At 40.2% G+C, this 27,003-nt stretch overlaps 1 protein-coding gene across 6 annotated transcripts; it reads right to left on the bottom strand.

Moving 5' to 3' along the window:
* Nucleotides 1-1,902: 1,902 nt before the first annotated feature.
* On the bottom strand, nt 1,903-25,853 carry LOC110840776 (ribosomal protein S6 kinase alpha-5-like). Of its 6 annotated transcripts, none has more exons than XM_087360218.1 (14): nt 24,525-25,853; nt 21,242-21,504; nt 19,249-19,310; nt 16,961-17,195; nt 8,984-9,121; nt 8,523-8,648; nt 6,939-7,157; nt 6,613-6,728; nt 6,090-6,200; nt 5,313-5,393; nt 4,736-4,842; nt 4,184-4,334; nt 3,863-3,974; nt 1,903-3,280 (listed from the first exon to the last, which is right to left on the bottom strand). In XM_087360218.1, exons 5-14 carry the CDS (start codon nt 9,036-9,038, stop codon nt 3,042-3,044), a joined length of 1,317 nt encoding a protein of 438 aa, XP_087216344.1. In that variant the 5' UTR covers nt 9,039-9,121; nt 16,961-17,195; nt 19,249-19,310; nt 21,242-21,504; nt 24,525-25,853; the 3' UTR covers nt 1,903-3,041. The 6 variants fall into 6 exon arrangements, with proteins under 6 accessions (XP_087216344.1, XP_087216378.1, XP_087216352.1 ...); XM_087360252.1 differs by having other exon boundaries at nt 1,903-3,277; XM_087360226.1 differs by having other exon boundaries at nt 8,984-9,084.
* Between the last annotated feature and the right edge of the window lie 1,150 nt (nt 25,854-27,003).

The following is a 27,003-nucleotide window of genomic DNA, read 5'->3' as shown; positions in this document are numbered from 1 at the left end:
TAAGCCGAGGTGCGGGATGCATCACGTAAGGCAGATACCGAGACGGGCAGGGACACGGTTGGCCACACATCGAGCCCTCCGTAAGCCGATTGTGCAGAAACCGAGGCAATCAGCAGTCGGAAAGGATCGAGCCCGAGTCCGGCAGACATAGTGAGGCATTCGCCGAGGTTGGAATGCATCCCTTGGTGAGAGTTTTAAAAAAAATTTCAAAATTTTCGAAAAATCAAAAAACGATGGAAATTGTCTGAAAAGCGCACAAAACCCAAAAATTTTGAAATCTTTTTACAAGTTTTTAAATTGGAGTTTTTCAATTTTTTTGGTTTTGTGCGCTTTTTGGACAATTTCCGTCGTTTTTTCATTTTTCGAAAATTTTTCGAAAATTTCAAAATTTTCGAAAAATCAAAAAACGCTGCAAATTGTCTGAAACACGAACAAATCCCAAAAATTTTGAAATTTGTGAAAAAATTTGGAAGTGGAATTTTTCAAAAAAATTTGGTTTTTTGCGCTTTCTTGCGTTTTTTTATTTTTCGAAAATTTTGAAAAGATTTCAAAATTTCTTTCAAAGTTCACCCCACCTGATGCCATGCAGGACAGATCGCCGTCGGAATGCGTCTCTGACGAACGTGGTCTGTGCCTCACACGGTCTTCTATAAGCCGAGGTGCGGGATGCAACACGTAAGGCAGATACCGAGACGGGCAGGGACAGGGTCGGGCCGACATCGAGCCCTGCATAGGCCGGTTGTGTAGAAACCGAGGCAGTCAGCAATCGGAAAGGATCGAGGCTGAGTCCGGCAGAGACAGGGTGAGGCATTCGCCGAGGTTGGCATGCATCTCTTGGTGAGAGTTTTGAATTTTTTTTCTAAATTTTAAAAATTTTCGAAAAATACAAAAAACGCTGGAAATTGTCTGAAAAGTGCACAAAACCCAAAAATTTTGAAATTTTCGAAAATTTGAAAGTGGAATTTTTAAAAAATTTGGTTTTGTGCGCTTTTTGGACAATTTCCAGCGTTTTTTGATTTTTCGAAAATTTTGAAAAGATTTCAAAATTTCTTTCAAATTTCACCCCAACTGATGCCATGCAGGACAGATCGCCTTCGGACTGTGTCTGATGTACTCTGTGTCTCTGGCCCTAGGGGAGGGGTGTGACTGGGGTGGTGGTCCTGGGTAAGGATTTGTCCCTGGGGTAAAGGGTGTGGCCCTAGGTTGCCTGGCCTTGGGTATGCTGGCACTGGCTGTGGTGTTTCTCCCTGGAGTCAGGCGCCCGGACCTCCATAGACTTTGCCACATAGCCATTATAATAGTCTTGGAAGGAAGCTGCTATGTTCACAATCTCAACGTAGAGCAGGCAAAAATGGCTGTATGTACCCCTTATGGCAGGATTTCTGTAGAGTCGAAAATCTAACCAATCGATAATCGAGAGTAGGAATGGTAGTACAGTATATTAAAACGCAAGTCAAATTAATTATTTATCAGTTTTTCCGTAAAAATCAATCGTGACATAGTCAGATAAGTATGTATACTCTTAAATGGCGATAGTCTATCAATACTGTACCGATTTCTCCGATGCACTTCCGTGATAACGCGGGATTACCCGTCCCCCGCGACCCGCGTTATAGCGAGGTTATGCTGTATTAGGTTGGTATCTGATTCAGGTAATAGTGCCTAATCATTTTATAGCCCCGTGTTCGCTGAGGTGTTTGGTGTTAGTATTTAAAGGAATCTGTCATGATAATCCGACTGATTATGGAGAGGAATTTTGGGGCCCTCAAGGTATTAAAAGTCTTTTCTACAGATAAACAGAACTACGTGGGTTACCAGAATATGGAAATTGTATCTTCCTTTCTACTAATACAAACATTGAAAATTAAGATCTATGAGGTGTATTTATCATTTAAACCAGTGTTTCTGAACTGCCTTCAGTCAGACGAAATTTTATTCAAGCTACGATTAGTCGTGAATTACAAATATTGTAGCGCACATATACAGAGACATTTCTACTTAAATAAATATTATTATTATTACATTCCATTATTTATTTACATCATTTATTCAACAGTTTTATTTTGAAATATTAATTAGTTGATGTTATTCCTCGAGACATGTTCAGATATCAAATATGTCATTTTCGAACCAAATTCATTTTACTGAACTAATACAGAGTTCCAGCTTTCAGAACATATAAAATGTTTCAATTTGCGCCTGGATTTTTGTGCGGTTGTACTATTCAGGCTTCTGTAGACGTCAAATTTTACATTTTACTTTATACATAAATAACATATTTAGGCCTAATAATTAAAATCATTATCTCAGTAGTGTAAGTATGCTTAAAGTCGAAATATATTACCTTACATGCCATAAACTAACCCCCCCTCCCCCCGAAGTGGGGTTTGGTCAAGTGTTTTAACCCCCTTCCTTTCATTGCATGCCGAGTAAACAGATGGCGTTTCCTAGGTAACCATTGCTGTCGATTTGTTGATATTGACCTTACAAATTCTTCTGACCCGTCTTCCGAATGACCTTGATAGACGATTTGCTCTACTTGTTTGAAAATCCGACTGACATCAGTAAGCAAAACAGGATCTTTGCTAAAGACGTCGATGCTCCTACAGACTGCATTGGCACCAGAAACGCATCTGTCAGATGGACCGGCCTTGAAATTGCGTTTTTCAATAAAGGTAGAGTAGCCCCTGATAGACCTACTGGGTATGCAGAGACTTAACTACATCAAAAACAGATGAACAACTAATTTTCCCTTTAAAAACATTAACGAGGATCATAAATATTTTGTTTCTGCAGAAATGCTGGAAATGTCTCGTGTCCGCCGATCGACAAAGGGATTTGTTCCATTGGAATCAGTAAGTCAGTCTGACGCTGCTGGTCGTGCGAGAGGTATGCAGCCACGTATATACTTTATACAGCGCCCCAATGAATTAAATTGGTCTAATCCATCAGGATCTCATAACGCACCAAACTAATGGCGTCTGGCTCAATGTGAATTCAAAATTAGACCAGACAAGTAGTGAAATCGTTCCCGCATTTTATCAGTCTCCTTTTGCAATTCCGTGGCCGTCATTTGGGAGGTCGACCTCCGACGTTGGTGATCGTGGTCTCTTCACTGGCCTCCCGTCGTCTTCCGAGCTGCTCATCCTCCTCTTTTTTGACGGAGTCTTCCCGACAACCGCAGGTGTTCCTTGCCCTGCAGGAATCTCTGTCGTTCGTGTATCGCTCATAATCTCTTCTGAAGAGGATTCCGTCGTTTGTAAATCGGCCAAAACCTCTGCTGAAGAGAAATACACGACATATTCAGTCTGTGTTCCTGTAACGGACACAGCGATTCTCGACACTTGAACACGTCTGCTCCAGGATATTTTCTGCTGATAAATACTCTCACATTCTCTGAAGACTGCAACTGCTATTCCATGTTTTAAAAATTAAAGCTGTGTATAATTCTCCCCATAAAGTCGCCTTTCTTGTTACTTCTGAGCAGTTTTATAACCTGAGTCGAGTGAATGTGGGGCAGAAGGCAATTCCTGGACCACATTTTAACTAATTATGTGACCTGGGACAACAGTTTCTGCAAGCAGATGAAGCAGTTGGGTGGGAAAGGAAACTCACATCAACAGAGTTGCCTCTGTACCAAAGTTTCGGAAGAATGTACTGATACCGTCTTCAGCGATGGCGATGGAGGCAGTATGTTCCTCCGGAACGCAGAAATGTATTTACGTGTGCACATGGCATTAAAACGCAGGGGACCAACGTCAACATGTCGTGTCACTTTCTGGGCACATTGAAATCAAACTCGTTTAGAGAAACACGAGGTACAAAAAGTAGGTTTCTTCTGAAATTACGTCAAGTATCTCACCTGAGGATGAAGTGTCACTATCCTGGGATGACGGATTTTGATTATCCTTGTCCAAGTCCGGCACAAACGGAGCTATCGCGGCTTTTCGTTCTGTATCAGCCCAGTTGATGTTCTGTGGGATGAAACACGAGCATTAACCGTGATTGCAGAGCGAACGTCTGGCTGGCAAGGCACGACTGGGAGCATCTCATATGAACAGACACTTCAGTTATTTGGAAATCTAAGGCTTGCGGTGAGAGGTTTTTTCCTCTAAAACGTCATCTGTCAATGATTTATGCATTCTCTTCCTAACTTCTTACTCTGAACTGAGACAGAACTCACGTTGAAGAATCGGTGCCCCTTGATGTCAACGACTCTGTTCCCGCCTGCACCTAGACGGTTCTTTGGTCTTTTAGCTAATAATTGTAGGACGAAATCTCTCGCCTCAGCGGAAAACTCTTTTGGGATCTTCGGCTCTCGCCTCACAATTCGTCTGCAATGGGAGAAAGGAACGCCATTCTTGTATTTGTATAAAGAAAACTTCATATTAAATACGCATCCATAATTAGTGTGTTTAAAGTCTCTTGCTTCTATTATAAGAAACCTCATCAGTGGCTGTTTTACACGGAAATCTCTGGAGCGGGTAACACCACAGACGTTTAAGATGGATCATCTATAAGGACGCACTCAGCTTCTCAACATTTCGAACCCTTTACTGCCCTGTCCCTCACAGTCAATTAGAGCCCTGTACAATCGTCAGATTTTAAATGGTTTTGGTCACCAGGAATTTTTTCCTGACTGCAATTCGTTCCCTGCCCTAACGTTTATTTAGCGACAAACGTCTTTCGAGAGAAACGTGTTTAAAGGAGCTTGTACGTCACAAACTGAACTCACTTGAAAAGTTTCTTGCATTTGTCACTCTCATCACCGTCTTTTTCAAACGGTGTGGTTCCTTTTAGCATCTGATACACGATGATGCCTAGACTCCACCAATCAACCACCTGCAACAAAAACAGGTGAAATCAGTCACTTTTCACTTCAAAAGACTTCTACATGTCCACAAGAATTTAAGGGCGACAAAATTTTTGCGGGATCTATAAGGTGTCGTTAATTTATTGCGTTAAGGTTTTATATATTAATCCTCAATTCTTCTGGCAAATGTGTGTCGGTCGGCGCAAAGCTAACTGCCCCAAATACAGACGAAAGATTCTGACGCCTGTAACGTGCGCCGACTATTTATCTTTAAATGATGTTATGAGCAGTTGGAAAACACACGCAGATTTTAAAATATTTCTTCGTCGTTGGCCCCTCCTGGAGGTAGAAGACCATCTCATCCCGCATGAAATTTGTACTTATGCATCCGTACCCTCACACTGCGACGGCTGATTTGTTTACGTTAATATAACTGTTGGTTCAGTCACAGGAAACAGTGAAATCCTCGTTGTCAGATTGCCATTGCGTAAGAAATTACCTTGGTATGTCCTTTGCCTGAGATCACCTCAGGAGCCATGTAATGGGGAGTGCCACAGCAGTCGGAATGTGCAGTTTTAGGCTGTCGATAGAAACATCATTTTACATAAGTGTGAGAGTATTATGACACACAAAGCAACTAGTGACTAACTTTCTGGTAGTGAGGCTAAGAACTCTTAATATCGCTAATTCCAAAGACCACCACTGGACGCAGCGCCATTTTCCTCCTGCTCTCAATATCAATTCTTTTTCTTATATTCCTCTTAACTCTGTCCCTCGATGTTCTTCCTCGTCTTCTGAATTGGCCCTTTCGAAGGGGTCTGTCCCACGAAGACTTATCCACAAAGTTTCTCATAAAATAACATCTAAATTAGTCCTCTCTGTACCTCATACAGCTTTGTTTCCATTAGAGTTTATCTTCTAACACCGGTAATTTCTGTTTGTATTTCTTTATGGTAAAAATCCCGAAGGAATTGCAAACAGTTGCGCTACAGTTGAATTGGTTCTGTGCTTCTGAGTTCAGCTCCTCAACTTCGGAGCGCATCCGATGCATGTTGGTCGCACCTTCCGTTAAATATTGATACAAGACACAAAATCTGATCACGGATGAAGCGATTTTAACAACTGAGAGACGTACGACCTTTATGATTCTTGTATTCTGGCGTCCGTCAGACAAAGCGTACTGACGGCGGCCCACGCAGCTCCTGCATTGACGGCCTACGTTTCCCTGTAGCTGGACTAAGCAACAGACGGGGCCTCAGGTGGAAATTAAATTTACCTTCTGATCAGAGTGGAACATTTTACAGGCGCCGTAGTCAGTGATTCTCAAGTGGCCACTGGAGTCTCTGAGGATGTTTGCGGGTTTGAGGTCTCGGTGGATGACGTCTATCTGTAAAAAACAAAACAAAAATTAACAAATTCCTTCTGTTCTCTTGTGTTTCCGTACTTATTGTGGCTGTGAGATGCACAACCCAGCAGTTTGCTTTTGTGCTCCACAACTCTTGTTATTTATTAAGTTATGACTAAGCTCATGAGTCAGGAAGTTTCAAGTCACTGGGTCTGAAAGCGGCGGAGGGGGGAGGATTAGGGACAGGAACCCTGTGACCTTAACAAATGACCTTTTTCTAACACAACTCATAAAAAATAATTATTTCTTTACTCAATGGAAACAATCATGATTTTCGAAACTGTTGGCTGTCATTTTCGACCCGACACAGAAATGGGCTATCTGAACGTGCAAACAAACAAACAAATACTGTATTTGTTAGGCAGTTCACTGGCGAGGGCTGCAGTGCGCCTACCTTGTGCAGGTGATCGATACCGAGGACGATCTCCGATGTGTAGAATTGAACATCGCCCTCAGGAAGTTTCTGTTTCTTGTCCAGAAGGTCTTGTAAGTCTCCACCTTCCAGATAATCTGTGAACACATTAAAAACAATAATTTCCAGACCTCGTTATTTTAAGGACCATCAGCGAATAGTAGTGTATTGCATATTAATTTCGACAAAATGTAAGTATAAAGTGTATCTCTAAACGTAGTTACAGACTTCAGTTCCTTGCGATTCAGGACCCAAACACCCAGTCGCGGTTCTGTCCCGAACATGAGAGCAGTTCTTTATGTACTCACCCATCACCAAGTGCAGATGAGATTGCGTGACGAAGGTGTAGTGCGACTTAACCAAGAACGGGCTGTCGCCTACCTCCGCTAACACGCGGCACTCCGCCATCGTCTGCCACAAAGAATCTTTGTCGGCAGTGATTTCCTTCAGTTTCATTGATTTCATCGCGTAGAGTTTTCCCTCGTTGAAGCCTCTAATCTGCTCGACCAAGCAAACTTTCCCGAAACCTGTAAAATTTCATCTGTGTTACTAATTCATGCCCTTTCAACAAACGGTTCTCACGTAGAAAACAATCTCCTCATACAGCTTAGGAGTCAGTACAATTTCTATGCAGCGTCTAAACTCCTTGAGTGAAAAAGAATTTTTCAGTATATTCTGTAGTCAGTTTAAAAAAACACTAGAATCACTTGCAATAAGCGCGAAAGTTTTCATAGTTTCTAATTATTGGAGCACATAATTTCAAGTAAGGGGTATGAATAGCCCTACTAATTGAGAGTAACATAATAAAACTTTATTTAATCTTATTACAGGTGTTCCATAATTAAACTTTTCCTGTTATAATACTTCTTCGAAGGGTTGATTGACCAAGTCACACGAGCTCAATGCCCGAATTCATTACTCGCCATCTTGTTTTGAATCTACCCACAAATAAACTTTTATAGGCCATAGGTTGAAAATTATCTACGTCAGAACAGGCTCTACATAATTCTCAGTTTGAAAATAACTAGATATATCACTCATGCATTAAAACGGTCGTGGCGGGACAGTCAGCAGTGTTAAACTCAGCAAAACAGTGTAAATTGGCGAGAAACTACACTTCAGAATTTCACCCTCGACTGAGTTGCAGTGCCCGGAGGTAGCGGTCAGATGCTCGTCTCCTCATTGTCTGCTGCTTAAGAATTGCGTTACAAAAAGTCCACGGAGATGGCAAAAGATTCAGTGCGGTTCCGTCGATGTTAAGAAGTCTTCTGCCCTGTTAGGAACTGGACCTAGCGTCACACAGAGGATCGGTAAGGAGATGTGACGACAACGAGGCAGCATTAGTAACAGCTCCGATTTGCCGATGTACTTTGCTCGGAAGGCGTTCAATAACTTGTCAGCCATCAGAGGAAAACGTAAAAAGAAATCAGTTTTGTTGCTGATACATTTTCGTTGTCTTACAGAAGGGATAAATAAATCCTGAGTTATTTTAAATTATCTTCCACTTCTAGATACAAGGAAATATCGCAAGATGATTAAGATGCGTTAATTCCGTGGTCCTCGGAACTTTGATAGCGACGGGGATCTGAGTTGTGCTCAGACAGTTGTTACTAATTGCAATTCTTATACAGCGAAATAATTTATAACTGATGTTCAGTATCTTAAATTTTTCTGTAGTCACGTGCCTATAAAAATTGTGACTGATTCAAAACTGGGGATGGGCTCCACTTTCCTTGCTTCTGCTGATACTACTACTACTACTACTAATAATAATAACAATAATAACTTTACTGCTATTCTGCTGTAAAAGCTGTCCATGAAGGTTCGAGTAATCAGGGTCGCATTCTATAAGGAGAAAAATCGTCTCAGAATTAAGAGAAACCTCCACTTACCTCCTTTTCCTAGAACCCTCCCGCGTTTAAAATCGTCTAGACTGAGGCTGCGAGGAAGGCAAGGGGATGGATTTGCCTCAGGATTCTGTCCGGTGGCACGCTGTGGTGTTGATGGACCTGCAGCTTCTGATACAAGGAGTTAGTTAGTTAGTAAAATAAACCATGAAATTCCCCATCGTGCTTTGTTATAGTTATGAAAGAACCAGTGAGTGCCAATTCTCATGGCGGGCTGTTTCCTGATATGCAAAGTTATCGTCTTCAAAAGAAACATGTCGGCTGTTTCAAATATTGCCAACAAACATAGCACATTGTCTAATGTTATTGTTGTCTCCAGCCCGCAGAGCATCTACGTTACGCTACAATCCTAAAATATAAACCTAACAAATTTCCAATATATTATAGTTAGAACTTTTGATTTAGAAAGGTCACATCGAGGGCAAAACCTAACTTTGAATACTAACCGGATTGACTGCCGGAAGTCACGTTCCTGTCCATCTCTGGTTGCTTGTCAGTCATCGAACTCAGAACAGGTTCCACAATGTCCCTGACTCAATTTCTTCGTCTGTTGACAAAAAAAAATCGGGATTCTCCTCAGGCACCTGTAGTCAAAAAAGGTATATCCTGTTACCTTCCAACATTATAATAGCATCGGCGCTCTTTTAAATCCAACACGAAATTCGGAACACGCGAAATACAAATTTATACTACGTACTCTACATTCTTCGAAATAACGGCACTGAGGCATTCTTTACATGCGCCATTTTTCGGCGAAGGAAGCTTTATGGCCAACCCTGTGCCCCATATTTTGTAGCATATACGAGAAGGTAATGATTTCTCCTGGGTTGTCTCTCCAGGAATAAGATATTTTTATGTATTACTCATCCTTGGACGCAGTAGCGTATTTGAATTTTGGACAATCCTGAGCGCACGACCAACCTGACCATTCCCTCGTTAGTGCGAATAAGAGTGTAATAAATTACTTGATTAAGATAAGTAATTTTGACAACAAACCCTCTTTCAGACCACAGACCAATCGTTCAGTTCACTGCTGTTTAACTGGATGGTGTATTCAGACGCCTGAACATTTTTAAAATGCAGTCAGACTTGTGAGCCTTTACTTTGAACCTCTTTTCCCCACGTAGATTCACTAAACGATTATTAATATTGAATGAAAAACAAATTGAAAACATTAGTATTCAATGACAAATGTGTAATGAATACATATTTAGTGTTACAGACTACAATCTCTTCTTATAGTCACCGCGGCTAAGAAACCTCGAAACTTTTCAGTGACATTTCGGGAACCAGGGGACAAGAAACATTTTGAGAGGCGTTGCATTACAGATCTCTGTTCCACCGATCGATTTGGTTTGCGTAGGTAATATTTCCCCAACCTGTAGCTCGCGGGCAACGCCTAAGCAATTCCACGCGTTTCCTGGTAAACTACGAAAGACACTTATTTATTCCCAAGTGACTCTGACTTAAGTCCCTATCAGGCGTTTAACTTAGCCGGAACTCAAATAACTTTGTTGATGATAGCCGACGTGTGTGGATGCTTAAAAATTACACACAAACTCTCAAAATACCACAGACAATCACAAATGCAAAATCAAATAATAATATTAAAAATAAATAGGAAACCTTTGTCTCACCCTTCCTGAAGAAGAACAGACCTCGATGTCCACAGGAGCAAAAGTTTAATCAGAAATTAAATATAAAGAGTGCAGGACACTGTCACGAAATTGTTGATGATTCACAGAAGATGAATACACGAGTTATTTTCAAAGGTTTTCACAAAATTATCTAGACCACGATCCACTTCAACAACAACCGATTCACAAGGCAATCCTTTCCAAAGTAACGAATCCCGATTGTAGACCGCAATTTATACCAGTACTAGAGCAGGGCGAATTGAGTGTTAAAACAATTGACCATTCTGGGGGGTTGGTTGCGTTTTGAAATCTTAAGTAACGCGCTAAACTAACTCCCCTTTGGGGGGGGGGGGGGGTTGCGTTTTAAATTCTTGAGTAAGACACTAAACTAACTCCCCTTCGGAAGGGTTAGTTTATGTCTCATTCAAGTGTTTTAACCCTTGAGTAAGAAACTAAACTGACTCTCACCCCCCAATGGGCTGGTTAAAACACTTGACTAACTCCCCCTTCGGGGGGGGGGGGGGGGGGGGTTGGATACGTTTAAAAATCTTGAGTAAGACACCAAACTAACCCCCCTTCGGGGTGTTAATTTAGTGTTGGGAGTTGTGGCGTACTCCTGTAATCCAGCTACTTGAAGGCCAAGTGTTCTCGGTCAGTCAACTACCTACGTCCAACCCCACCCTTGCAAATCTTCGTCTTAAAATCGATCATAATAATTTTCGTAATCGTAATATATCGACTATATATGAATAGTATTATTAGTGTCACTTTACCTTATTGAAGTTGTTGGATTTGGTACTTAAAATAGTTGATAATTTTTGTTTTCACTTTTCTGATGATTTAGGCCGACTGTCAGTCAATTTTTAATAATGCGACGTGCTGCTTGTAAAGCAGTGATAATGCGACTGGCTTGGTAGTGAAGCGTTATTTGTTTACTCGGCATTGTTGTGTTGTACTCGGCATTGTTGTGGAACACAACAATGTCGAGTAAACAAATATCTGTTGACATTGTTGATGACGTAATTTATTGACGACGAGGAATCACAAATTTTTATAGTAAAGACAACAAAGCCGACGTAACCTATGACGCAAGAATCAGTAAAGGAGTGCAATAAGGTTCATTCAGGCTATTATACTGCGTGCATAAGAAATAGAAAATGAACCTTATGGCATGCTCTGTCTAGATTGTTGCACGTGTTCAATCCCTTTTCTTACATTGTTGAACGCGCAGGTGTTTTTTTAGATACAGGAATACTAAAAAAATTACTCCAAGTTATAATTTGGTTACATTCCATCATAAATGTAACAAGTCAATAATTGATATTAAATATTTTCTCTGTAAGAAGGAAATCGATTTAAAACTATTGAAAAGAGGTTTGAGGTAAATTTTTAAATTTCATTTGCCCTATTTTAAAAACAACGTCGTGTTTTAAAGACGATTTTTAGGGTCCTGGGCGCTGTTGAGCCCATCGCCCCTGGGCGAGAGAAAAATGTTTCCTTCCTTCGAATCCCGGCTGAGATGTTTTCTGTTCTTCGGACAGAGGCGACAGGCGCTAAGGCAAATTTCGTTTGTTCCTGGGAAGGGATCTCATTGGCTAAGATCACAAACCCGAAAACTGTCCTCAGATCGAGAAGATGAATTTGTATTTGCCCTTCGTAAATACCGCAGAGTCTGGTGGTCACGTGTAAACTCGAGATTGGGGGTTGACGTGTTCCTTCACTGGTTCGCTTTCGGCCCGTGAAGGAAAAACATGGCGTGATTGTTCGTTTTGACCAATGAGCGAACACAGGAAGGTCGGAACTCTGGGAAAAGTGTCCCGAGTTCGATTTCCTTCCAGGGCGGTTCCTTTAGCTCCGAAACTAAGCGAGACAGAACAACGGAGCCAGGATCAGAGTTTTTTATTTGCTTCGAAGTGGAGACTACGGAAACTAAGGCCTCGACACTGAGTTCGACTCCCGACGAGGACGGTTTCTGTTGACGGGAACTCAACCGAGACAGACGAACGACGTCAAAGCAAAATTCTTTCGTTTCGGAGAGGAAATTACGGGGTCTAAGGTCACAGACACGAATACAGTCCTCGGTTCGAGCCTTTCTCTTAAGGCGTTGGTTTCTGAGGTAATTTTTTCGGGCGTATTAAACGATACTCGTTTACTGATTGGGGCCTATAAGCTACCAGATGTCTCAAAATTAAGGTGCTGATATTTTGTTGTTATAATAAAGCATATTTCTAACATCGCGTCGTATGAATTCGCACACATCTCAGTTGCTGCGATAATCCCCGACGAACTCCGTGGTCGCTGCACGCCGATGATCGTTGATAGAGAATTTTGCTTCTCAAGAAATGAAAACGCGAAATATGACAACACATTAAATCAGCCTGTAACTTAAATAATATTAATCGGACAAAATTGCTACTTTAAACCAATCGGAGGAGAAGCAGGGAACGGGAATCGAACTGTGGGACAATCAGCAGAGGACAGGAGCTCGCCACTGAGCTACTATCCGCCTTGAAAATATTAGTTTTAATAATTCAGTGTAGCAGTGTGCATTCTTGTACCTGGTAATCAGTTTATTGGCAAATTCTTTCTTTCTGTGTAGTTACAGGATTCCCTCACCAAAATTTCTTCATTCCTTTATTGTCGTATAAGGAAAAGTGAATTTGCGATTCGATCCGTCCCTCGCTGTGAATCCGCTCTTTCGTCAAATGCTGGCTTATAATTTTTTGCTTATCAAGAACGAATTAATGTTTCTGCTTCTGAATTGAATTGATAAGAAGATGTTTACAGATAAGTCAGCTGAGTTTATCCAAACGAAATTCTTCTTAACTTACTGGGAAATACAATTACTAAATCAGTGATCAGAATAAACTTCCAAGTTGACAAGGCGAATAATTCTGTTCACTGGGTGCAGTAATTTATCTGTCGCGAATTTAAATGTAGTGTGAAATATTAACTTCTGGAATGGACGTTGCAGAAATTTATTTTTGTGTCTGTGTTCAGTGTATTAAGTTTTTTAATGAAGACACCTTTAGATATTAATTGTTTATTTATTATAAATTTAGTTCGGATTTTATGAGAATGTACTTGAATCAGATTTATAATGTTATTGTCAGTTTTATGCGATAAGAAGGTGGAAGGGCACGACTGCACTGACCAAAAGTCGACAAACCCAAAAGCTGCCGTTCTTATGGAGACTCCGCTCCAGGTGGTGAAGTTATTTCCTGTTTTTTTAATTAACAGTACTGCCACTCTAAAGGATACACGTTGCACCAGTGCATCATGCTGTCAGTTCCCCGTTACCTGAAGACGGTGACTGACGCCAAAGCGTGTTGTAATGACAACAAATAATTATTCTTTAATTGAAGCTTAAATTTTTATAAATCCAATGGGCAACAACAATAACAAAGAGAAATGAGGTCCATGACGAAATTAGGAGTAGAATTCATTCGGAAAACGCTCGATTGTATTCACTACCCAAAATACTGAAGGTCAGGATATATAAAACAGTGATTTTGTATGGTTGTAAAACATGGTCTCTTACCTTGAAGGAAGAACGTAGATTACAAGCGTTTGAAAACTTGCTCCGATGGACTGGTCGTGTAGCGCGCATGGGGGGGGGGTAGGCAAGGTGTGCATGCAGATTTATGGTAAGGAATCCTTATGGAAAAGACCACCGGACAGACCAAGAAGGAGATGGGAGGGTAACGTCGAGATGGATCTTTGGGAGTTGGGCTGTGACGATGGCTAATGGATGGAGCTGGCTCAGGATCGTGGCCGGTGGCGGTCTTTGGTGTTCGACCTATGGGTTCTGCTACCAGGGAGTTAGTTAGTTAGTTGGTTAGTTAGCTTTACTTACAAGGTTTTTACGAGGCATGCGGAGAATGCAGTACACAAGGGAAAAATGGAGAAATGAATATAGAATTTTAGTCGGAAGACCTAAAGTAAAATACCACCAGGGTGGATAATATTAAAAAGTATCTTAAAAGACGTAGAATGCCAGGGTGTGGACTGCATTTATCTGGGTCACGTTGTGTGTGAGTGGGAGGAGCTGTTATGAACAGGGAAATTAATCTACGGTATATTGCCCGGATTAATTATTACTAATTGTCAAAAATGCCTCTTCTTACTTTTTTTTTTAAGTGTTCTGTGTGACGACAGGTCCATATGAACAGGATCCTTCCGTCCTTTTCTCTTCTCGGACTGGGACCTGTTCATATACGTTCTTGGCAGATGATCCAGAAGTGGTTTGCCATTGCCTTCTTCTGTGTGTGAATGGAGTAATTGTTGGGATGCCCCCGGAGGAAAACTCCGTGTTGCCTAGACCACGGCCTTGCTCAACACAAGTTATAAATTCGAACCCGAGACCCCAGGATTACAAGGCCAGCGTTCTAACCGCTAGACCACCGTGGTGTTTCTTAATTAGGTACGTCGGTATTTTGTCATAAACTGAGTTTCTAAGATCGCGATTAATCTTACATCCGCATTTATCAGTTTTCTGGTTGAGAAAATTAATAAACATGGCTCCAGGGCGTCTGATTCTGAACAGACTTTAATTAATTTAGTTCAGCGTATCTCAACTTCAAATGGTCTTTCACCGTTTGCAAACGCGTAAACTTACGTCACTGCAATCGTGTTTACGAAAATTGCAGTTTGTGAGTGATCTTGGTACAATTCACCTCTTCTTCAGTTCATGTCGAGGTCAACCATTTTTATATTTAAAAGAATGGTAAAGACCTTTCTTTTTCTTATACATTTATTATATTCACAATTTTTTAATATTCTTATTTGCATTTTTCTCGTGCGAGTGTTTTGTAACCACATCAGCATCAATTAGATATTAACCATTTATAGCTTAAAGTCGCGTAAATATTTCTGAACATTCGGTGGTAAATCAAAGAAGACAACTCAGCCATTACAAGGGTTAAATGTTTTTGAAGTATTTAATCGCTGTTTACGCTGCAGAACTCCGAATTGTTTATTTTTAAAGCAACTAGGTCTGTTCCGTTGCGCTACATGGCGTAATGATACTTCAATTAACAAAGTTGACGTGCTTTGTGTGTTATCTACTCAGCCGTGAGTACACGTACTTCGATGCTGGGAGTGCCGTGGATAAAACGCGTTAAACGGACGTCTATCTGACGCTGGATGCGTCTTTTAAATGAGGTGACTATTATGCAGAAATTATGCAGTGACGGTGCGTGTTAATTTGATTTTGCGTATTCAAATGACTTGTGTCTTTGACGTCAGCACGGAATAATTAGTCTGTAGTACCGTGATGATTCTGTAAGTGTAAGTGAAATATTTATTAAAGTTTTGAATTTAGATCTTGGCATTCATAGTGGCAAGTCAGATAATCATTCTTTTATTACGGTCATTAAATAGGACTAATTGTTTACACGCAATTCTGAGACTTTTGGGTAGTTTTGGATCTCCTATTCAGAGTCCGAAGTTTCGGTCGTGTAGCGTAAGTAGCAGCGATCATCTGTTATCTTGAGAATGTTGAAATAAAAAATGATCCCCCACGCCAGAATATTATTGCTAAATGTTTTGCTACACATACTCGTATATTTGCGATACCCCAAGTTAAAACATTCTCTCTTCCTGGTCTTTTCGAAGTGTGCGTTTACGAGTAGTGAGTGACACGCCCACTGCCTCTGCACAATTTCTACTCAATCCTTATTTGTCCGCAAGAGCCATCTAGTAGAGAATCAGGAGAGACTTGGGTTGAGAAATGGCCGCTGAATTTTGCTTAAGAAACATCTCGCGAGGTTCATTTTCGTTCCGAAAATCTACGACGTGGGACCGCCGCCTTTACTTCCCCTATTAAGGAAACTGTGCTACGGTCTTTTATCACCCCTTAAAAATCCATCGAACTCGGTCGGGTTTGGACCCGCGTACCTTGGGTCCAGAGGTGAGCGCATTAACCTCTACTATTCCACCGAGTACGACATGTTCAAATATTACTTTGCCAGAATAACAAAAGGAAAGTTTGTGAACATATTTTTTTACTTTTATTCTTAAATATATAATACATATTTAATTAAAAAAAAAATAACCTTTTCACTAAAAACACTTCAACCACTTAAATAAAATAATTTTACTAAGAACAATTTAACAAAAGATATTTTACCGCACTGAACGGGCAGTGTCGTTATGTCTTGTATAATTGCTTCAAATTGCGCGTCTCCTATTATATTTCAGGATTCTGGAAAGGAAATAAACATTTGGACCACAATAGGAACTGGAATTACGGGTAACAAGTATGGAAAAAAAAGATGCAGGGAATATCTCGCGTTAGGCGATCTCTAAAGATGGCGGTTGTGGTTGTGAAGGAATTTGTGATGAAGGACGTGGCGAAAGACACTGTACTGACTCTAGTTACGTCCACTTTTATATAAATTACACGCTTCAGCCTGATTTAGCAATTTTTTGGGGTGGCTTCGGTTTGACCCTTTCTTTCGGTGCTCCGGTAGGAAATGACGTAATACTCGTAGGTCAAGGAAAATGGCGACGCGTGAATATTTAATGTCTTTACAAATATAAACTATTTGTGAGACATCTTTCCTGTCAACAGCCAGTTTCCTTTTAAAGAAACAGAATGGCAGATAAATTAATGTTTAAAAATTAGCGTAGAGTTTTAGGGATTTAAATAAATTCATCTCCAATGCGTTCTTACAAACAGGGGAAAAAATATACTTCCCAACCGACCCCGATAATCAAGAGATTCCACTCTTGTTTGTTTTTCATGTGCAAGTGAAAAGTAAGAGTAATGAGATGACGACTTACCTCTGACGAAGCGACACCTTGCCGACTGTACACATGTCTGTCCGTGATTCCTCTCTGGTGGGCCCTGCTGCCGCCCCCCCCTCCCCCATTGATGCTACTGGGCAGGCAGGAGACGGGTGCTGCTAGCCTGCGTGGTGGTGAGGTGTCGAATCGCTTGACCGTTGTAATTTTGTATCACGGACCTGCACGCGAAGACGCTTCTGCTTGCAGGCCTCCTTCGGGCTGTAGACATAATCTACAAACCGAAAGAATGACATTCGGATCACAGCATTCTGTAGGCGGTTGTTTCTGATAGTATCATTTGACAACAGAAAAGGAAATTAAGCAACATTCATAAATCATGTATTACAGAAAGACAGGAACAGTACAATGTCTTTTGATCATAAGTAATTGTAAAATTAAATGTTTAGGTTATTCCCGTTTTAATATTATAACATCTCGACGCATTTTGATATCTGCGTTCTGGTGCCATGACTCGTAACTAGATGAAAACTTTTCGGAGAAAGTGTTTTCAGCTTCCCTCAGCATTTCCGTCATCTAACATAAGTTTCTCCAGTTCCCCGCATAGTCACTTCACCCTGAAGACTGATATCACAATAAATATGCCTTCTGTATTTTTCTTGACTTACACCACTCCAGCTCTGACCGACTCAAATCATAAAATATATTAACTAACCAACTAGATGGCTTACTGAACCCGAAGGTTCATCACCAAATTAACCAAAGCTCTGTCCTGGGCCAACAAAATCCAGTCTCCTTCAACTCCTAACTCCCGTAGATCCCGCCTGAGATTATCCTCCCATCTACGTCTAGGTCTCCCCAGCGGTCTCTTCCCCTCAGGCTTCCCAAATAGTGGACCCAACCAACCAGATGGCTTACAGAACCCGAAGGTTCATCACCAAATTAACCAAAGCTCTGTCCTGGGCCAACAAAATCCAGTCTCCTTCAACTCCTATCTCCCGTAGATCCCGCCTGAGATTATCCTCCCATCTACGTCTAGGTCTCCCCAGAGGTCTCTTCCCCTCAGGCTTCCCAAATAGTGGACCCAACCAACCAGATGGCTTACAGAACCCGAAGGTTCATCACCAAATTAACCAAAGCTCTGTCCTGGGCCAACAAAATCCAGTCTCCTTCAACTCCTAACTCCCGTAGATCCCGCCTGAGATTATCCTCCCATCTACGTCTAGGTCTCCCCAGCGGTCTCTTCCCCTCAGGCTTCCCAAATAGTGGACCCAACCAACCAGATGGCTTACAGAACCCGAAGGTTCATCACCAAATTAACCAAAGCTCTGTCCTGGGCCAACAAAATCCAGTCTCCTTCAACTCCTATCTCCCGTAGATCCCGCCTGAGATTATCCTCCCATATACGTCTAGGTCTCCCCAGCGGTCTCTTCCCCTCAGGCTTCCCAAATAGTGGACCCAACCAACCAGATGGCTTACCGAACCCAAAGGTTCATCACCTAATTAACCAAAGCCCTCCACTGGACCCTGTCCTGGGACAACAAAATCCAGTCTCCTTCAACTCCTATCACCCATAGATCCCGCCTGACATTATCCTCCCATCTACGTCTAGGTCTCCCCAGCGGTCTCTTCCCCTCAGGCTTCCCAAATAGTGGACCCAACCAACCAGATGGCTTACCGAACCCAAAGGTTCATCACCTAATTAACCAAAGCCCTCCACTGGACCCTGTCCTGGGACAACGAAATCCAGTCTCCTTCAACTCCTATCTCCCATAGATCCCGCCTGACATTATCCTCCCATCTACGTCTAGGTCTCCCCAGCTGTCTCTTCCCTTCAGGTTTCCCAACCAGTACCCGGTGCACACCTCTTGTCCCATCCATGCGCGCTACATGCCCAGCCCATCTCATTCTTCTCGACTTAATCACCCTGACAATATTGGGGGAGCAGTACAGATTTTTAAGCTCGTCATTGTGCAGTTTTCTCCACGCCCCATCGTCTTCTCTCCTACGCCCAAATATCCTCCTCAACATCCGATTCTCAAACACCTGCAATCTGTGTTCCTCCCTCTGAGTGAGAGACCATGTTTCGCACCCATACAAAACAACAGGCAGAATTATTGTTTTGTATACTTTAATTTTCAGGTTCTTAGAAATCATCATAAAACATATTACTAAAGAATAAAGACTCGTCAAAATTTCTCTTACTTAAAATCGCTTGCATTCAATCCCAAATAAATCTGAATCGCTGATGTTTCTCAGAATTCTCAGGTACATTTTTTGGAATCTTTCTGCTGGTTGTTGACATTAAAAGTGAATTAATTATTTACCGGGATATTTCAACTTGTGCTCTTTCTTGTCTTTCTCCATTGCTCTCCACATTCCGCCAAGTCTGCAAATAGAAAAAGCAAAACTTGTAAGATCGCAGGCAGGTCGCAGGACCAACGTCCAAGGGTTGCAGCTGGGTAAAGGCAGAGGCAGTGGCATATGAGAGTGCACGAAATGTTTCACCTGTTCTCGACGATCAGAACATTTTCAGCAAATGGAAATGAGATATCCAATTTCAAATTCACAAAATGCATTCTCTGCCAATTTTGAATTTTTTGCAATTCTAGAGTAAAAGAATAGTTCCAGGCCGACTCACAAATTCTACTTCTCTACTGTAAGCTAGACTTCTGTCCTATGTGTCCTGTGTTCAGTTTATAATAAGGTAAATACTGATTTATAATCCAGCAATGGAAATCAAATTAGCCTTCAAGTTAATGTGCTGAGTTTGTGAGTCAAATTTTAAGAGAGTCAATATCTTTTAAATAATTGGGGCTCATAGTTCATCACCACCATTATCAGTGTCATCAAGAAATCTATATATATCTTTTTTCTCTCTCTCTTTGATAAGAACAAATTTCTAAATGTGTGTTCTGAACACAAAACATTTCTCTAATCCTGGAACCTTAAGACAGTTTTAATTAATTTCAGATTGAATGCTCAATGAATCAGATGAACCTCATTGTAGACATGCCTCCTGATGCACAGAGAATGGACAAGGCGGTTTCTCTTATTGCAGTTAGCAAAGATGCCAGAATTCTTTCAGTCCATGATATTAAGACCAAACAAAGAATGGTAAGGTTTCCTGGTCTGAAAAACAAAATAACTGCTAGCTTCCGGTTTCTAAGACTTTCAGGGCTGTCACAAAGATATGTTGCTCTGGAGTTGACAAATGAGACTCGTGATTTTAATTTTCCAGATCAAATTTGGTGGTCAAAGATATTCACATATTCTCAACATCATCTTACCAAATATGAAGACAAAAGGAATCTCTCGGGTGACAACTGACAAGGTTGCGATACAAAATCACAAAACATGGCTTACTTACAGTCAAAAGCACTCAGTTTCTGAGGTCGTAAGAATCTGGTGATGGTAGAATTATTCCACTTTGAAAATCCTTTGGAAATTAAGTATCATTTTCTTTATTTTAGCAACAGGTATGAAAGAGAAAGGTAAAAGAACTTATCTCTTCAACCTACACTTACTGTTGCTCACACGAGGCAGTGCAGAAGAAGAAAAATTATGACGCTAGTAGCCATCCTGTTTGAAGTGTTTTCCAGCCTGATCACAGTATGTACTAGAAACCCAGTTTCATTACTACTGTTTGGGTCCCATTATTATTATGATTATTTTTCATTACTTAATTTCTTACTCAACAAGAGAATACTCGTATACACAGTGTAATGTTGCGAACATTACAAATAAGCAGAATGCTTTCCTGATTTGTACACACAAGTAAATGTTGATAGAATGATAATTTTAATCAGGCTACACTAGAAAGTATACAGCGCTTAAGTTTCATGATATGATGCCACTACTTGCACGCTTCTACAGTTGAGAACTGAATAAAGTGGACAATAGAAACATAAACAGTAGAAGTGAGTCTTCCGAGACGTTTCTGGGGTTTAACCTCAAAAACTAACTGAGCAATACATTTTTTACAACTCTTAAGGCCCTTTTTATATAAATCAAAGAATCTGAGAATACACAGTTACTTGTAATTAACACAGTGTTTCCTTAAAAGGCATTACAATTTTGTTGTGTTTGTCTTTGAGGTACGGACTGCAATTATTATTCATTCTTTGAATAAGTTCGATTCTTCAAAACATTCAATCCTGTACAGACAGAGATCTAAATAATATGTAACAATTTAGTAAACATTACCATTACAACGATCACCTAGTTAATGTTAAGGAGATAATCGCTATAATGAGAATCATGCAAAACACAAATACTTAAAATACATCGTTACTGGTTATTAAAGGAGATGGTACTTACAGACACCACTCGATTTTAAAAGGTGAAGTGTGTGTATACGCATCACTGATGCTAATCATTCTTGAAGATTTGGGAAAACGTAATGTAGTACAGCATTTAATTAATAATAAACGATATTCAAGTTATCGTTCACAATCGCAACGTGGAGCAGGTACAAATGTCTGTATATACCCCTTATGGCAGGATTTCTGTAGAGTCGCAAATCTAACCAATCGATAATCGAGAGCAGGAATGGGTGCCGAGGCATACTTCCGGCTAAAATTCTGCAAAACCAGAAAAGAATTCTATTAATCTGATTCTCATTATGTAAGCAATTTGAACAGATTTTCTGTTTATAATTTTAATATCAATAATATTTTTATTTCTTGCTTTACGGTTGCGACGTTTTGTGACGTCATGTCAATCCTATCTGCAGGATTGCGTCACAGGGACGCCATTCTGATTGAGTACGTGATTTGAATTAGCCGTGTTTCACACCATTTCACAAAATTAATCAGAATTTTTAAGAAAGACCCTGGAAAAAGTTTTCAACTGATCGTCACAATAAGGATTATGTTTAATAAAGCCAGGAGAATGAGGAATACAGAAGAAACAGCGAGACGCGAGGAAACATACAACACAGCATCAGAACATTGGTCTTTGGTACAAAGATATTTCTGACATGTCAGTAATTGAATTTGTAACCAAGAAAAGGACAACTTTTCACATGATTCTGTTATGTCTTCCCACTCTTATTGAGGTGAGAGTTATTGAACCTTACTTCTTATAGAGATTGCTTTAATAGGTATGTTTCACCATATAGTCTACTATAAATTGATTAACATTTCTGAGGTGCTTCCCGCCTCTGAAACTTCAGTGAATTTCTACCAGACTACATGATGCAACACTCAAGAAGATAGCAAACTTCTTTATTTATCTCCATGACAGCCTGATATTTCATTTTGCTTATTATGGTTCAAAGTAGGCTATGTAGTGCTGTGTTAAATAAAGAAAGATATTACTCACTTCAGCAAAGATCTTAGTGATAGAATGATCAGTGAAACATGTAGTGACATTATTTTTCTGTTTAGCTAACATACAGTGAGGAACAGAATTGTTATCTTCCTATATTCTTGAGGTCTGAAGGTTTTATATCCCTGTCACAGTTGCAAGGCATCTATGAGAAACCGTGAACTGCGACTGCTTATACACATTGCAACAAAAATTATGCACTTGAAATGTTCTAAGCCTGAAATAAATTAGTAACATCTTCATACAGCCTACCAAAAAACCTACTGCAACCCTGAAGATGGAGGCAACACGCTCTTCTGAAATGACCTAAGTGGCAGAACATTGCAGAGTGCAAGAAGACGAGATCACAAAATAAAAATGTAATGGCTTTAAGTTATCCTTTATGTGGAACATACATTAGTCACAATGCTGGAATTATGAATTCAGGTACCATTTTATTATAGGATGACGAAAAATTAATGCCCTGCCTGAAACCGAACCTTGTCTGGCAAGCCCATAGCTAGTCACGTTGCAGACTGAGCTATCCCACTTACTGAGTAGTTATTTTAAGTCTGAAAACATGAATGTTGATAAACAATTTACTGAATTTAGGAATAACATAAGGTAATGAATTTCAAAATTTAAAAGTTTGAAGTCCAATAAGAGAAAATATTCATATTCCTCAATTCGATGTGTCCCTGTGTGTGCGCACTCGCGCAAGTGAACACTTTTGTTCTCATGGCAACAAAGTTTTAATCCCGTAATGATTTATTTTAAATAATAAAATTACGTTATTAAAAATTTTAAATATCGTATTTGTTACAACTGCCCTGAAATAAACATTAAAAAAAGTTGATAGCAGAAATGCTTTTTTGTCAAAATGAAAAGTGCATGAATATACAATATACGATTTATATATTCAGATAAGCATGAATTACAAAGGCTTAAAATTACACAGTGTTTATTTCCTTACACAACAACAACAACCACGAGATCTTTTTAATATTGATAAATTGGTTTCTTTGCTGTAGGAACTGAATTTTGTTACGCAACAGAGGATGAGAGCTGGTAAGACTGTGCAAGACTTAGGAAATGTCTCGCACACAAATGCACACAGTCTCATATATATCAGGAATCAACTCACAGAATGCATGTGATTAAACTATCTACTAAACTGTGCACTATAAATGTCACAGAAGTGTGAGACATCAAAACCAAGCTTGTCTTCTTAGGTCGATCTGCATCTTATGCTATAGTATTTATTTAATATATATATATTGGGTGTGCGATTTATCAAGACTTTCACAGGCTTACAAGTGCGTTTTGACTTGAACAACTGGGCCATTCCGTTGTATGACATTTGGAAGCACAAGCAACTTGCTTTGGTGTTTGGAGTATCAGCGTGCACATTGTATCCATAAATACTGTTTCAAGACTAAACATCCTAATTCTAGGCATAACTGCACTGATTATACTGCCACAGGAAGCTTGAAGTCTAAAATGTCAAATTTCGTAAACTAGGAGTAAAGTAGGTTAAAATGCTGATTCACTTTATTGATAGAGCTACCAAGACCGGCTGAACTTCTTCAATTATCCTAAAGATGGCACAAAGAGAAAGAACGCTCCTCTGCTCATGGTACTAAGAGTACTCCATAGAGAGCATCCGCTACCGCACAATAATATTGATTTTAGTTCTTGTGCTCTAAGGCAGGGGTGGCCAACCCAAATGATCTTTCGGGCCACTTTGGAAACGCATCATAACTCCGCGGGCCACATATAAAATTATATATCCCCATATTAGATTTAGATACACTGTAGACATTTTTTTGGAGTGAAAAATTGAAACATAATGAGTTATTATTATTGTGTTTACTATTATTCTTACATGTAAACATAGATAATATAATAATAATGATACTAATGAATAAAACAGGCAATATCTGTCATATATTCGCAAGAATATTATTTTAAAATCAAAGTTAATTTTTTCTCATAATTTCGACAGATAATTTTTGAATATATGGATGCACAAATAATGTATTTTTTTAATACATTGGTTTTCACTACTTTGGCCATTATAAAATAAATATATTTTGTAAAAGTGTGATGAATCTCGCGGGCCGGAAAAATGTTCAAGGCGGGCCACATGCGGCCCGCGGGTTGGCCACCCCTGCTCTAAGGTTAGGTTTCGCCTACGTGAAAGAACGCTGTATGGAACACAGATTTTAAGATCACGAATGAAATGAGGCAGTGAAACAAAGAAGGGGAGGGGGGGGGGTATCCAAAAACTTGCATCAACAACAAAACTTCGTGATGATGAATTGTTGAAGGCGTAGCCCCTCTGCTCTGTGTTCTGGACGTCCTGTGCTCAAGAATTGGACTGCGGATGAGCTGAGCTGGTTTTTGTAAGTTCCTCCAGGTACCTGCAGGCGTAGTACCTTCCGATAAATCACAGATGTATATCATTTTCACAGAGTGTCAAAAATTCAACTTGGGCTAGGGATGACACGAGTTACCTGAAACCTTTTGATGGACATTAAGCCCTTAATTCCACAATTCTTATACGTGACGTTAAGGCAAATGTTAAAAGTATTCTTATGATAAAAAGTTGAGTTAATTGAATCATGTATAGTTAGAGAAATTATTATAAGAATGAATATTTCAAGACATTAAATTTCAGAAACTGGATCCAGGCACTGCTATTACTACAGACACGTGAATAATTTAGGAAAGATACAGAAAATCTCTTCGGTTAACATTCAACACATGACATCGTTAACATGAAAATAAATTTAAGGTTGCTAGGTCACAGGTTCAGATTGAAATGGCAGGATTTGTAAGAGGAAACTTCTTGAAAATCTAAATACTGAATGCATTTAAAGCTGTGAACGAGGGTTTGGTGACCAGGAAATTATTTAAAATTATCAGCTTCATCCTGTTTGGCCAAGGAACGATGCATCCCCATAATTTCTAAATTACCAGATTCACGAATACAACTCTGTGGTCACACAACAAAGGTTTAACAGAAGTTTGTATCATCACACTTACATTGCTTGGCCAAAATATCAAAACGTTCTTTCATCATTCTGAACATTCTTGGTCACCCTGTCAAATGTTTCAATTCTGTACATTCATGGAAACAAATAATTGACAGAGTGTCACTATTATGAAACCAAAACAATCCCCCTCGTCTGTGTTTTTTAAAGACCACCTGTTAGTGTCATCGTATCCGTCAGCGAGGAATTGTGCTATTACCCGAACGATATTAATCAAAATCGACGAATCACACCTTCGTAAAATACTGCCCGGACATTTCCATTATAATTTCCACGTCACTTATCTGCATAAGTCGACTCTCCTATTCAAATCCTCACAACCTGGAGAAAATAAGACAGACGAACACGTGTCAACAGGCGACGCGAAATAATATTTAAAACTTTTAAAGAACAATTAATTTGGCAAATCACGAATCATAACCGCACACAGACGAAACAGTGCGACCAAAATGGACGGATTTCCGTCAAAGTAAAACCGAAAACCAATTTCGGGCGTGCATCGTTCTTTGTTTCACCCGCTCGCCACGTTGAGGCACAGGAAATGAGCGGGACCTGTAACAAACAAACAAACAAAACGACTTCTGTAAGAACGGCACAACAATCATACATTGGAAGTAAGAACACGTACGCAGAAAACTTACCTGTGCTGTTCGTTGACTCCGTGACTCATCTCTTCTGCTGTGCGCACGCGCAGAGTTCAGTAGCCATTTATGATGGCGAACAGCTGGGAGCACGAATTGCCCACTGCAGTTGTCCGTTTTGACAAGCGACACGACTGAAGGGCGTCCACTTCGGCGAACGAAAACGCAGACTATAATTTATCGAGCTTTTACGACGTCGCAATAAGACCGGAAATGAAACGAGAACACGAAATTCAGATTAGTCTCGCGCTGGAATGACGGGGTCACTGAATCTAAGAACGAAACGTTGGAAACGAGGACCAAACAACGTCGAACCTCTCTCACTCACCTTTATTCTGTCACTCACCTTTACGCCCGCGCAAGGAGTTCGCCGTCCTGTAAAAAATAACAGCGACACGGATTCGCGGCCCGGAACAACACACGAAACTCCTAATTTGTTCAAACCAAAGCGCGTTATTACGTCGGCGAAGTTTTCGTCGTGTAAAATCCTAACTCCGGCGCGAATTCCGCGATTCTCGCTGACAAACGAAACGCAAAATGTTCGTGTAACTGATCTGCGTTCGATAACGCAGATTTACGCTTTCTTAAGGGAAAAAAACAAACACAATCGATGTCTTTCTCTAACGTCGAATAACCTGTAATTCAGTTCACAGAATAAAACACACAACAAAACATAATATTTCTCTTCAGAATTCCTGACAATAAATAACCTTACAGATTCAGACGAATCTTTCAGCACTGAAGCGAAAGACTGAAGAACCAAAATTTGTATTTTGGCTTTACTGAATCTTTTTCCTTGCAATGCGATTTGTTCACAGGAAGAGAATGCAAAAGTTTCTTTTTTTCCTCTCTCCTTCTCGCATTGATTTCATTGGTCGTGCCGACCGAACCTGTCAAGTTGTGCACCCTGTGATAAAAAAAAAGAACACACAGAAATATCAAACCCTCCTAAGTGACCGTCCATTGCCATGGACACAAAAGCTAACCTAACTTGGGCACCTAACGGGGAGGGCAGGGAGGACTCTTACAAACTATAAAAAAAAATGTATATTAGTGCACAGGGTTGCCAACTTGA

Source organism: Zootermopsis nevadensis, unplaced genomic scaffold, assembly GCF_977971745.1.
Source record: "Zootermopsis nevadensis isolate Lab colony 2312 unplaced genomic scaffold, Znev_1.0 Znev_ptg000003l, whole genome shotgun sequence".
NCBI lineage: Eukaryota > Metazoa > Arthropoda > Insecta > Blattodea > Termopsidae > Zootermopsis > Zootermopsis nevadensis.
This window is presented reverse-complemented; position numbering and strand designations above follow the sequence as displayed.